The 13,971-nt window shown below is 36.6% G+C and overlaps 1 protein-coding gene across 6 annotated transcripts in view; it reads right to left on the bottom strand.

Annotated features, from left to right (window-relative positions):
• Window positions 1-13,971, bottom strand: part of scube3 (signal peptide, CUB domain, EGF-like 3) — a 94,452-nt gene that overhangs the window by 64,272 nt on the left and 16,209 nt on the right. For 3 of the 6 annotated variants that reach the window (XM_043230320.1, XM_043230318.1, XM_043230323.1), the window contains exon 2: window positions 3,031-3,156. In XM_043230320.1, coding sequence (XP_043086255.1) covers window positions 3,031-3,156 — 126 coding nt within the window. Of the gene's footprint in view, window positions 1-3,030; window positions 3,157-10,774; window positions 11,287-13,971 lie in introns of those variants that run through there. The other 3 variants (XM_043230321.1, XM_043230319.1, XM_043230322.1) reach the window with 2 other exon arrangements.

Here is a 13,971-nt window from a genome sequence, read left to right on the forward strand (position 1 = left end):
GGATTAGGATCCGGTTCTGCTGCTTGTCTTTTTGCACGTGGTGAAGTATATTTGAACAGCGATGCTCATATCTCCCCAGCGCACATTTGTGTTTCCACACCATATCAAGGGCTTTACGCCACTGATCCCGGTTCAGTCAGGAGTGCCTTTTTAACGCGCCGCAAACATTCCAGAAGTCGTTCGCTTTCCAGTGTTTTGCCTGGGCTTACGGTGTTTGTATCCAGAAAGGATCAGATTGGCTAAACGGGTCCGAAAGCGGCACGCATCTCTCCAAACACAATTGATCTGCGAAAACTTCCCCCGAAGGCAGGCAAGACGCGGCCACATCTTCGCGCAGCAAAGTTCGTTTAGCATCTGCGTGATGAGAGCTAACGGCTAAAGAAAGAAAACGGCGGACGAACGTAACGATGAACGTCACGATGCAAGTAAGAGACGCAAGAGTTTAAAATCATGATAGAGGATGGCAAATAATATCTCGTCCCTATCTGTATATAATATATTGACTTCAGTATAGCCTGGATTACATCATCAGATTGCAAAAACGGTACAAAATGTAATCAGATTACATTTTAAAAATACTTGTAATCGGACTACATTTTCTTTTTTAATTATTACGATTACTTATCGTCATAGTTTATTCACTCTCTAACTCTTTTTTTTGTCTTTTACGTTTTTCAGTTTCTGAAATGTCTTAACTATGCATGAATTCGCATTATTTCTTATTCGCACGCGATGCAATTTTGGCGTAAATGCACGTACGCCGCATTTCAACTGCAATGAAACGATCGGCGTAAACCGTTGCTGCGTAAAGACCTCGGTTGTCGCGACATTGCAGCCGAGTCCAACATAATCGGCACGGCATTGTGGGTTCAAACAGGCAGTGATGTGGAATCGGTGGGCGGAGCTAACAAGGCAGCGACGTAGAACTCTGCGGAGGCGGTGCTTATCCACACTATTACATCATAGAGCAGAACCTCCCACAAGCGGCCATTTTCTCATTTCAGCTGTTTTTAGACTAACAACAAAGTTTCGAGTTCTGAAACTTACTAGATGTTTTATAGCACTCGTACGTTAAAAAGATCAAGGGAATTTCGCTTTCTCAGTTCACGGCGCCTGACATAAAACAAGACAACAAACATGCGTTTAACGAGATAATTATAAACGTTTCCCTCGTGAAGGTAAAAACGTCCCTTGAAGTCAATTCCAGAAACAGAAATAGAAAAATGAGTTCCTGGCCCTGCGCTGATGTGATTGGGACTGTGCTGTAATTATCAGGCCAAGTCCAAGTCATCGGTAACGTGTGAGATATTCCATCCTCTATTTCACGTCCAAAGGGTAAAGAATCGAGTCTGTCATCTTTTTAATCTCGCATTTGAACACCTACTTCCCATCCCTCGGGTAAATCTGAAAACGAACACGGCGTATCGACCGGAGTGATCTTATTATGGACGGCGTGGCAAAAACAACCTCTTCTTAATCAGTAATCCTGTCTTGTTTCCAAGAAAAAAATATCTAACCGTGCTTAAACAAGATAAATATATTTGAGAAGCCCGAGATGCTAAGATCCAAATCACGTTTATTTTTCTTTCCCCAATGGCAAATTGTTCTCTTATGGTTTAAACCTCAAGTTTGGCTAGGTTTGTGCTCAGGAGAAAGAGGAACGGTGTGCTAGTGGGGTTAGAGATATAAACTGAATCCAAGATTAGCGATGTCAATCATTTTATTAAAAAAATAATTAATCGCATGATATGACATTTAATTCAATGGATAAGATCATTCATTATCGTGTCAGGCAAAACCTACAGCTGAAGCAGCTTGTTAAATGAACTTATTAAAATTGATAGGCGTATTAAATACATATTATCTTACGCAGTTTGATCTCAGACTTGTTTATCTTGTTTTAAATCTATGCATAGTACTGCTGCAAAAATGACAAGATGTAAGAAAAATATGCTTGTTTTCCCTTTTAAATGAAATTTATTTTACCCCTATGTATTTTTTAAATATCTAAAATTATTCTCAAGTAAATGCGGTTTCTAAAATGCTTTGAGTTGTTGCTAGGGTGTTGCTATGGTGGTTTGAATTGTGGCCAAGGTGTAGTTATGCAGTTTCTAAGGTGCTCTGATTTGTTACAAGGGCACTGTTATGCAGTTGATAATATGTTCTGGCTGGTTGCCAGGGCTTTGATCTGCAGTTGCTAAGGTATTTTAAGTTGTTGCTATGCAGTTTCTTAGTTGCTCCGAATACTTGCCAGGGTGTGGCTATGCAGTTGCTAAGGCGTTTTAGGTGGTTGGCCAATGTGTTGCTGTGCAGTTTCTAAGATGCTCTGAGTGGTTGCTAGGGTATTGTTAAGGTGGTTTAAGTGGTTGCCAAGGTGTTGTTATGAAGTTTCTAAGATGCTCTGAGTGGTTGCTAGGGTATTGCTAAGGTGGTTTAAGTGGTTGCCAAGGTGTTGTTATGAAGTTTCTAAGATGCTCTGAGTGGTTGCTAGGGTATTGCTAAGGTGGTTTAAGCGGTTGCCAAGTTGTTGTTATGCAATTTCTAAGATGCTCTATGTATTTCCTAAACTCTTTTAGACGTTCTGAGTGGTTGCCAAGGCATTGCTATGCAGTTTCTTAGGTGTTCTAAGTGGTTGTTAGGAAGATCAGGGTGGTTATTAAATTGTTTCTTCACAGTCAAACTGCCCAGCCATAAATCAAAGTTTGCAGTAAATTAAAAAGTTTACATCTAAAATTTTTTTTTTTTTAAAATGTACCTTTATTTTAAACTTGTGGGGCATTTTTGCCACAAGCTCTGATTAATTTCCAACACTGATTTTAGCATTAGACATTACATTTCAATGATAAATTCAGTTTTTAGTTTTAGATAGAATTGTTCTGCAGTTTATACAGTGTTTAATCCAATTACATAAGTAGTAACATAAATGACAAAAAATAAAGAGAGTAATCTTTACTTTTTCTAAAGAAAAGTAAATCAGTTACTGCAATCAACCTCATTTGTCCTGCATGTCATTGCATCTTTATTTCTCACCTTCACAGTGCTTCCCGTCGCCTTTGTATCCTGATTTGCAAATGCATTTGTATGACTTGAGGGTGTTCTGACAGATGGCATCCATACTGCAGCTGTCCAGGGCCTCTGCGCACTCGTCCACATCTGCTGAAAGAAAGGAAATCAAGAGTCTTCTAGTTGCTATTTGGAGAAAAACCGACACATGTTTTCGCCTCGGGCGAGTAAATAGAAACAGTCAAGCGAAAAGCTGCTGATCCAGCATGGCAGAGCAAACTCATTTCACAATTCCACCCAAAACCTGGTCAGAGGAAGCGAGACGAACGGGCAGAACTGATCTGAGTTCAGACGAGATTGTTAGGCCTTCAGCATCTCATATTGCTGTGACCTCTGGGACCGAAGCCAAACCCAACATTAGGATCCTTCAGCAGCGCTCTGGCATTTCCTGAAGTCGAGCTGCTGCTGCAGATCGCTTTAGCCTGACAACAAAACACATTCTGTCCTGATAAAGGTCAATGAGGTTGCCATGGTTACTCCAACAAAAGACCATCTTCTAATACTGTTCTAATCATGTTCATGAAAAAACTCGACGCAACATGATGCTAGGTTGAGGTGGGTGGTTGCTAAAATATTTTTAACGGTTGCCCAGGGTGTTGCTTTGCAAATGTGTTTTGGGTGGTTCCCTAGCTGTTACTAAGATGCTTGGAGTGGTTTCCAGGGTATTGTTATGCAGTTGCTAAGGTGTTTGGGTGGTTGGCCATTGTGTTGCTGTGCAGTTTATAAGATGCTCTTAGTGGTTGTCAGGGGACCGCTATGCGGTTTCTAAAATGCTTTGAGTTGTTGCTAGGGTGTTGCTATGGTGGTTTGAATTGGGGCCAAGGTGTTGTTATGCTGTTTCTAAGGTGCTCTGATTGGTTGCAAGAGCACTGTTACGTAGTTGCTAAGGTGTTCTGGCTGGTTGCCAGGGCTTTGCTATGCAGATGCTCTGAATAGGTGCCAGGGTGTGGCTATGCAGTTGCTAAGGCTTTTTGGGTGGTTGGCCAATGTGTTGCAGTGCAGTTTCTAAGATGCTCTGAGTGGTTGCTAGGGTGTTGCTAAGGTGGTTTGAGTGGTTGCCAATGTGTTGTTATGCAGTTTCTAAGATGCTCTGATTTGTTACAAGGGTACTGTTATGTAGTTGCTAAGGTGTTCTGGCTGGTTGCCAGGGCTTTGATACACAGTTGCTAAAATGTTTTGTGTTGTTTCAAAGGTGTTGCTGTGCAGTTATATTTTTAAATGATTTCAAGGACACCTCTAAGGTGTTTTGAGTGGTTGGCAGTGAGTTAAAATGCAGTTGATAAAGTGTTTAGGATGGATTACCAGGGTGTTGCTATACAGCTGATTTGATGATTGGAGTGGTTGCCAGATAATTATTATGCAGTTACTAAGATGTCCAGGAAGATGTCCAAGCCGTTCCCATGGCTATGGTTTCCATGGCATTGCTATGTAATTGCTAAACTCTTTTAGATAGGTAGCCAGGTACTGTTATGCAGCTGTTAAGTTGTTCTGAGTGGTTGCCAAGGCATTGCTATGCAGTTTCCTAGGTGTTCTAAGTGGTTTTTAGGAAGATCAGGGTGGTTATTAAGTTGTTTCTTACAGACCCAAGTCAAACTGCCCAGCAGTAAATTCTAAGAGCACTTTGGCAAGTATGTGTTGAACATGAGGGTGTGTTGTGCAAAATCAAAATAACTACAAAACTGTTTGGCCTTGGCTGTGGCACACGGTTTGAACAGTCAAATCTGTCTTCAGAGTAGAGTTCTGTCTCACTGCTGTGAGGAAACAGATGCCCATCAAAGCAGGAGACTAGAGATTATTACAGGGTTAGAGCTCCAGAAATCCCAAGGCAGTTTCCACAGTCTCCTCAACGCTGCTGGTACGAAACAACAACATTTGAACACTTGTCAGCCAACACTCAAACCAACATCTAATGAAGCTGAAACCTTAGTTTTCACTCTAGAATCCACAGACGTCCTGCACTTCTTCATTACGAATGCAGGAATCTCTCTGTTGATGCTGTAGGAAAGCGTGGATGTTCTTTATGGTGGCATTAGCCATTAAATTACTCACATGCTGTTTACAGTACAAAGCTTTTAGGGGTTTAGCACGGCACCCAAAGTGCTTGTTCATTATTAAGAGTCCCCGCTGTGGAGAAAAGAAGATGAATTGGCTCTTTTCTCAAGAGCCCTAATAATATAAAACACACCATTCACCATACCTTACAATGAGGAAGGAAGGAAAATGATGCATTCAACATTTAAAGCCAGAAACCCATTTCTCTGAATGCCCAGTCACAAATTCCCAAAAATTTTATTTGTCATCATTTTCACAGCCTCAAGGCGTTCCAAATGGCTTTCTAACAAAAAGAGGAATCTAGATGCATTTTCACACAGGTTTTTTTTTTTTTGTACATGCAATTACTGCTCATAATACCCACAAGCTCAAAGGAGTCGATTTGATTTAAGCATTTAAGGATTCAAGCCTTTTTAATCTGTACGAGAGTTTTGTACGAAAGCCTGTTAATGCCACTTTGCCACTTTTTTCCTCATAATTGTGAGTTTACGTCTGCCAATTTTGGCTTTTTTTCTCAGAATTGCGCAATATAAATTCACAATCACATTATGAAGTCATAGCATAAAAGTTTTTTTTGCTGTAGTTATGGTGCATGGAATGTAGATTTGATGTGAGAAAAAAAATATGTTAAAGCAGTTTAAGGCAGCAACATAGGAAAATGAAAAAATGAAAGGGGTATGAAAACTTTCGCACTATATATTTGAGATTTGCGACATACAAACTTGCATTTGCCACTTTATAACCAGCAACTGCAAGTTTATTTCTCACGATTGAGAAATTGTCAGAACTGTGAAATAAAGAGTAATGCTTCTTTCTTTCTTTTTTTTTTGTGGACATGGGCTTTCATATCTTAGTGTGAGAAACAGACTGAAATTAAAGTCAATAATCCAGCACTAAAATGTAATTTTTTAACTTCGGTTTAGAAATGGCACATGCGTGGATCAATGCAACTTGGCATTAACGACATCTTGGATGCCATTTTATGCATCGCAACACTGATGAAAAAAAAGTTTTGCACAAGGTTTTAGTGAATAACAGTCATAATTTCAGTCTTCTCAATGGAAAAGGCATGCTTGGTCTGCGTTTGGTTTTTACATTACCTATTCCTACTAAAAGATGGACCGATGCAGAATCAGATCTTAAAATGCACTTAAAAACATTTAATAAGTTCTTTTATTGGGAAACGTTCATTTAGCCATGGCTAAAGTTCGGTGTGAATGTAAGACAGGTTTTACGCTTTAGTAAATGAGAAAACAGGCTTTAGGTCAGACCAGTTCAACCCTACTATTCTATAACTGGATAATGAGAAGTCATTTGTTTGAAGAAGGAAGGCTGGGAACCGCTTAACGATTTCAAAGAAGAAATGCAACCGAATTCCACATGCAAACCAATTACCCGCAATCCAACCCCCTCACAACACAACCAATCAGATTAATTAGAAGTCGTAATTGTGATTACGCAATACAGGCGATCGGATTAATTGGTCATTTTATACAACAGAACTAACGAGATCACTGGCTGGTTAGCTTGCTCTAGTTAGTTAGCTAAAAACCGTACTAGCGGAGGCAAACCCCCGACCCCCGTGAAACCTCCAGCCAATCACAATCGATCAGATTCATCGACCACAATCGCGCTTCTACAACAGAGCCAATCAGAGCCATTACCCACAATCACAGTCGCACAGCAGAACCAATGAGGCCAATTAGCTGCAATCACGCTCGCACGGCAAAATCAATCAGCGTCTCCATTCAGTCCCAGAAGAAAGAAAAGAATTTCTCATGTAATAAAATGGGCGAAACAGACTCCTTATTACTGCTAAATCAATCACCATGAGCCCAAAGTGCTCGGATGGTTGTAAACCCAAATGCTGTTTTACAGAGAAAATAAACATGTCACTGTTAATCTGTCTATGAGTTTAGAGAACCTTCCACGGCTCTCTGGAAGAGAAGGGAGGGAGGCGTATTTTAAGAGACGCCAAATTATTTTTCTGGCTGTTTTGTTCTTTCTTTTGTGCTTTAAGCTGGAAACAACACCGAGGCTGAGATTAAAACAAGAGACACTGATTTCACTGATGGATGTAAAGGAAAATGTATGCTGAGAGGATTTTTAAAGGGATAGTGAAAGGTTTGCCTTTATTTATGTTTGTTCCAAACCCCGTGTAACTTTTTTAAAGCATTTTTAAAGCACTGCTGTTAATGTTGACCAAGCGGTTGTTTGCGCAACATCATTTTAAACAAATAAATGTTACTCATTTTGACTGTTTAGCAGCGGTGGCTTGAAAATGCAACCCGAAGAAAGCTTCGAAAACTAAGATTTTGATAACAAGAACATCATCGTATCTGTAAGCTACAAAAATGGGAATTTTTGTAGTTTCACGAGCAATTCATGTGTATTTTAATCAAGTAGAGTTAGGTGGTAACTAAAACCAAACCTATGAAATTTATTTTCTGTTAAATGTAATAAAGCTAAAATAAAAAAGATGAAAAAAGCTAAACTGTCTTGGCATTAGCAGAATTGAAAAAATAAAAGTTTTATTTAAATTTAAATTTAAAACTGGATTAAAATATAAATTAAACATAATTAGAAGTATTTAAAAAAAAAAAAAGTATAATAATTTTTAAAAGATGATTACGATTAAAATGAAAACTGAAAATAAAAAAATAAAATAAAATATTAATAAAAACATATTAATTAAAAAAGTTAGTTTTAAAGTTTCGGTTTGCTTATTTATTTATTTATTTATTTATTCATAATTATAAGAAAAATGTGTGACAGTCAGACTAAAATGAAAAACTTTCTAGATGTTCGTGGGAGTTAACGAGAAGTTAGATTCACTAATAATCGATCTTTTAAAAGAGTCAGTTAATGTGGTTCACGACCGAAAGGTCTCACACAAAGCGATCAGAAGTTTCATGCAGAATAAAAGACTTTAAAGAGCTCAATACGTCTGAACAATATTTGCAGATTTTCTCTCTGCGTGTTAAAATTCTGCTACTCCATCACACGAAAACCGAACTCGACGTCAAAAACATCTCCAAACATGTCAAACGTTGTGAAGATCCACATTATCTCCCCACACTTCAGAGAGATTTATGTGCTCCAGCAGAACATAAAAATGTCTTTATTACTTTGGCTAGAATGAAAGTGACTTCATGAATACTTTCCTGCCTGTTGACCTAGAAACATAAACCTTTAAGAATCCTCAATAAAGTATTCACGGCCGCTGTAATCTTTCTGTGTAACTCGACTCTCTGTTTGTGAGAGTCTGTTTCCACTAGCAACCCGTCTGACGATCCCACTTTCTCAGTTTCGACGTTAACGATACCGCTCTCAGTTAGCCAATCACCTGAGACGTCGCGGCCGAGCTGAAGCTGATTGGCTGAACATATTTCTACTTCTACTTTCTACTTCCAAATTCCATTTCACAAAGCTGAAATATAAAGTATTAATATTAGATGAAATATTACTTAATGTTTAGAAATATTGCCTTGTGCAGCAGCTGAAAAAAATATCAAAATAATAAAATTTAAGCAAAAGTGAAAATATAAAAATAAAGCTCGTTATAAAATATTATGTAAATAATATTACAATAACAGTTATTTTAGCATGGCATAGTTTTGTAGTAAGCTGATAAAATGTACCTAACTGGATTATAATAAAATAAAATTTAAATGAAAATATTTTAAAAAATGCTTCGTAATGGTATATAAATAATATTAAAATAGCACTTTTATTTTTCTTACATTCAAGAGCCTAGTTTTTATTCATTTAAATACAGATTGAAAACACTGAATAAAAATTGGCCTTGCCTGCTAAATAAAACGGGTACTAAAATTACTAAAATAAAAATCGAAAGCTATTAAAATAGCATCTTATTCTTCACACGTTTACAAAAAAACGTAAACAAAAACAAAATGCATTTACACCAAAAAATCTGTAAAATTTGACAAAAACATACATATGTATATTGACAATTATTGTAATAAAATTTATTAATAATTAATTGTATTTATTTATTTATTTATTATAATTTTATTTATTATTTATTAATAATTATTAATAAAAATTATCCATATATCTCATGCACTATATTTGCATTTCACACATTTAAGAGGCAAAAACAAAAAAACTGGACACCAATAAAACAACCGCTAATGCAATAAAAGTCTAATTTCGCATTCATGCTTTGGCAGATGCTTTCTCGCATTGCATTCGAGTTACAGAAATGCACGCGTTCTCTGGGAACTGAAATAATGACCTCGGTGTTCCTAGCTGTATTCTCGACCGTCCGAGCAACTGCATTAGTTGTATTCGTGCTGATTTAAATCCAATTCATCAGAATAATGTTTGCGAGTGGACAACAGCATCCACCCGCGAGAGCAACCAGGTCGCGCAGCCTTGAAGTTTGGAGCGTTTCTTGAAAGCACGGTTTGTGCTCCTTGTTTTTTCTCTGGATGTTGCGCTCATCTGGCCCAGACATGAGAGCGGCGTTTCCTCACTGATTAATGATGGGGTCAGCGCTGCTCGGTATATTTAGTCGAGAGGATGGACGGACGGACGGTTCAAACACAGAGCCATGTTTGCTTGCAGCGAGACTCTCAGTGTTTGTCCAGGCCCCGCTTTACTCTTAAAACAACTCGCCCTGCACGGAAATAATCTCAGAAGAGACGAAAAATCGCATTTTCTCTAAACTTAATGAAACGTGTTTGCATAAAATTACACAAATTGTCAAAACAATGCTAGTGTGTTGTGGGCGGTTGCCAGGAAGTTGCTAGGGGGTCGCTAGGCGATTACTTAAAAGCCTGTGTCATAAGAGCCCTATGATATGATAAGTTCAAACTCTAAGCTCTGCATTGAACTCTAAGACTCGCATTTCCGAATTAATGTAAACAATTATTACACATTTGAAAATAAGATCAAATATAATGGAATGTTTAAAAAAAAAATCCAATATGATACAATTAAAATAAAACCATGCAAAATATAAACAAATGTAAACAAATCAAAAATAAGAATGAAAAAAATTTAATTAAAATACATTTAAAAATACAATAAAAATAAAAGTAAATATACAAATAAAATTAAGCAGCATCAAACAAAATAAAATGAAATATATATATATATATATATATATATATATATATATATATATATATATATATATATATATAATATTTACTTTTATTTTTATTGTATTTTTAAATGTATTTTAATTTAATTTTTTTCATTCTTATTTTTGATTTGTTTACATTTGTTTATATTTTGCATGTTTTGTTTTTTTTTTCATTATATATATATATATATATATATATATATATATATATATATATATATATATATATATATATAATAAAATATGATTTTAACATATCTACAGAATAAATTTTAAAATCAAATAAAAAGTGGGGAAAATTATATTTGAATAAATGACACAATAAAATCCAAACAAATAAAATAAAATGAAAAATATATGTATGAACATTTCTCCACAGAGGGCGCTGTGGGCCGGAGACGGTTCATTAAAACCAATGAACCTGTTCGACAACACCTGATAAACTGCCAGTAATACTCTTCTAATGTATGCAGCAAAGTATCCAGAAGAAGCCATCCAAACGGTGCAGAGCAACATCCAAAAGCATCCCGACCGCTTTGCACTCACTCTCAGGTAGTTCCTCCAACTAAATCAATATTATTCCAGCAAGTGGGTCTAACTCTGCCCTCACAAGTCTGGCAGGCGATCCGACGAGCTGGTGGAAAGCCAGATACAGTAGCGATCCTCTCGTTTCTGGCCAAACATCCGTTAGCATGTGGCCCGGCCATGTTTAATCGCTTCAGAGAGAGAGAGAGAGAGAGAGAAGTGTTGGTTGAGCGAGCTGGCAGGCCGTCACGTGCAAAGCCAGCACAAAGTCTTCATCTCATGGGCTATTAGGCGACGCACAGACGGGGCGAAAGAAAAAAGGGTGTTGATGAAATGCAGACGTCAACATTAGAGCAGAATTTAGCATCCTCCCCCCGCCGTCTCTTCCCAGATCGCCTCGGCCTAATGAAGGAGCCCAGTGTTTGTCCTGCGAACAGCTCGTAAAGGAAATATCGCCTGCTTCTATTAGCGCCCGGCGTCTTTAGCGAGCGCTACTGTAAGCGCTGAGTGACGCCGGCCGCCTTCAAACAACAAGCACGCTCATTTAAAGCAAAGAGTTTATGAACTGAGCGAGCCGCGGCAGCAGCTGACCCGTCGCTTAAAGGGACAGTGCACCCCAAAATGAAAAATTGCAGTCACTGGCTTCGATAGCACACTATGGAAGTCAATGGCTACCGTCAACAGTTTATTTAACGACATTCATTAAAATATCTCCATTTGAGTTGGACGGATAAAAGAAGCTCGCGAAGGTTTGGAACGACTTGGTGGTGAATGCATTTACATTTCTCAGCCTCGTCTTAAAGGGACAGGTGACCTAATTCTTGTCATTATTCGCATCGTGTTGCAAACCAACGTGACTCTCTTTCCTTTGTAGATAAGAAGAAAAAAACTATTCTGCTCCGTTTCTGTCAAAATATCTTTGTTTGAGGTGAAAAACAATACAGCAGTCCTATGAGAGCAACGACTTGCATTAATTTTTTGGTATTTATTTTTATATTATTAAATCATATATTTAGTAAAAAAAATGACAAGAATGTTTCCGTTGTGAAATGGTTTGCTATATTAGTTATTAAAATAAGGAATTTGAAACTTATACACTTCAAATACTGAAAACTAGTGCATGCATTTTCTTTGATGATATTAAAATGTTGAAGGATTTAAAAAAGGTTTTTTTTTACTTTATAACTGCTACAAAATTTTGTAAATTAAAAGGAGCACCAAATACCAAAATAATACATTTTTTTTTAATTATAGGCCTGTAATTCATTGTATAGACCTATATTAAAAACATTTCATGAAGAGTGAACTACTGGACTATTTTATTGTCATGCGGTGATGAGCTATGAAATAATTTCAGGGCAATTTATTAATAGAAGTAATCTAATAATAATAATAATAATAATAATATAATAGGTCTAGTAATAGGCCTTCATTAATTAAAAAATCCTCTTAATATTTGGCAGCTGGTATTAGTATATTAACAACAGTGGCATATGAGAAGTTTAATGCAACCAAAAAATAGTTCTGGAAAGATTTTGCAAAAGAAACCCAAAGGTGTTGCGCATATTATTTAGTCATGTAAGACTAGTCTAGACAGACCAAGCAGACAAAACCAAAACCAGCCAATGGGAAACTGCTTCAAAGAAATCACACACACACACACACACACACACACACACACACACACACACACACACACACACACACACACACTTTTGCAAAGCGCAAATGACGTGATGCTGATGTGACGGTTCGTAACCTTCAATCACAGACCGGCAGAGCTCCAGGTCGGGTGGAGGTTCAGGGCTGGCAGAGGACCTGCTAAAGGTTGTCGTCTTTTCAGCACCTCATAAAACTGCACCCGGTGCCATTGGCCCGCTTTGAAATAACTCAGACCGTTCCAGACGGAGCTCAACGTGTCAAACGACGTCTAGTCCTACTCCAAGAACATTTCTGTTATGAAAGACCCCATGAAGTTACTTAAATAAGGAATTTGAAATACACTTATACGGTATTTCATGCAACTGGTTTCTGGTGAAACATCTAGTATAGTGTTTTTTTGTTTGTTTGTTTTTTTGGTAGGTTAGATTAAAATGTTGTAGGATGTTGAAAAAGATATATTTTTTTTACTTTAAAACTGCTACTAAATTTCTGAAATTACAAAGAAACCCCAAAACAGAATTATACCTAATATTTTTCAGTTTTTTTAGTGTATTTTTGAATTTTAATTTTTACACTTTATTTTTATATTTTATTTGAGCTAATGTTATATCAGTATGATTGAAATACTCCAATATTTTGCATTATTTTTACATCTTCTATTTTCATTTTAAAGTTTTTATTCATTTTAGCTGCGTTTTGTTATTTCCATTTTTAAAAAAAGAATTAATTGCATTTCAGTTTTGTGAAAATGAGCAATGTGGACTTGGTAACCAGCTGAAATAACTTTATATTATTTATTTGAAACGCTTTATATTATATTTATATTATAATAATTATACAATTATTTTATTTCAAGAAAAAAAAGCGCTTTTTTAAGCATTTAACTGCATTGATACTAGTTTTTATTTACATTTTTGCATTGGTTTTTATCTTTTATTATATAGTTTTAGTGATTTTGCATTGTGTTTTTTTTAACATGTCTATCCTTTACATTTTTAGTTTGTACATCAAGTTAAAAAACAATGAAAATGATCAATATGGACTTTTATTTTAACCTCAATAACCAACTTAAAGCCCATTTTAATTTCAGGGGGTCTTCAAGAAGTCAACGTTTTGATACAGACAGACGTGAATCCGTTTTTCTTAAAAAGTAAATGCAAAGTATTCAAGGACGGCTGAAATCCGAGAGTTAATCGAGGTGATGTCTTCTCGTTGTTCTTGGACACTTAAAGCTTTCCGAGCACCGTCAAGCTTTTCCAGCAAACTGAAGCATTGAGGTTTACATAATATCTGATACCGTCGTAGTTCATTTATGCTATTCATTAAAGCCCTAGATGCGTAAAACGAAATTAAAGTTGCATAATGATCGAAAGTGAACAAGAGCAATTAAATAAATTGTTTGCATTTTTTAACACCATTCTAGAACAAACGCGCCTCCTAATGAACGTAAATGAATACCTAACCTTACAATCAACACTAAGATCATTCATCATATTTAAATGCTAGATATTTTTATAAAGTAGCATCTCAAGCATTAACAAGCAAAAATTGGGTAA

Source organism: Puntigrus tetrazona, unplaced genomic scaffold (genome assembly GCF_018831695.1).
Source record: "Puntigrus tetrazona isolate hp1 unplaced genomic scaffold, ASM1883169v1 S000000148, whole genome shotgun sequence".
Classification (NCBI taxonomy): Eukaryota; Metazoa; Chordata; class Actinopteri; order Cypriniformes; family Cyprinidae; genus Puntigrus; species Puntigrus tetrazona.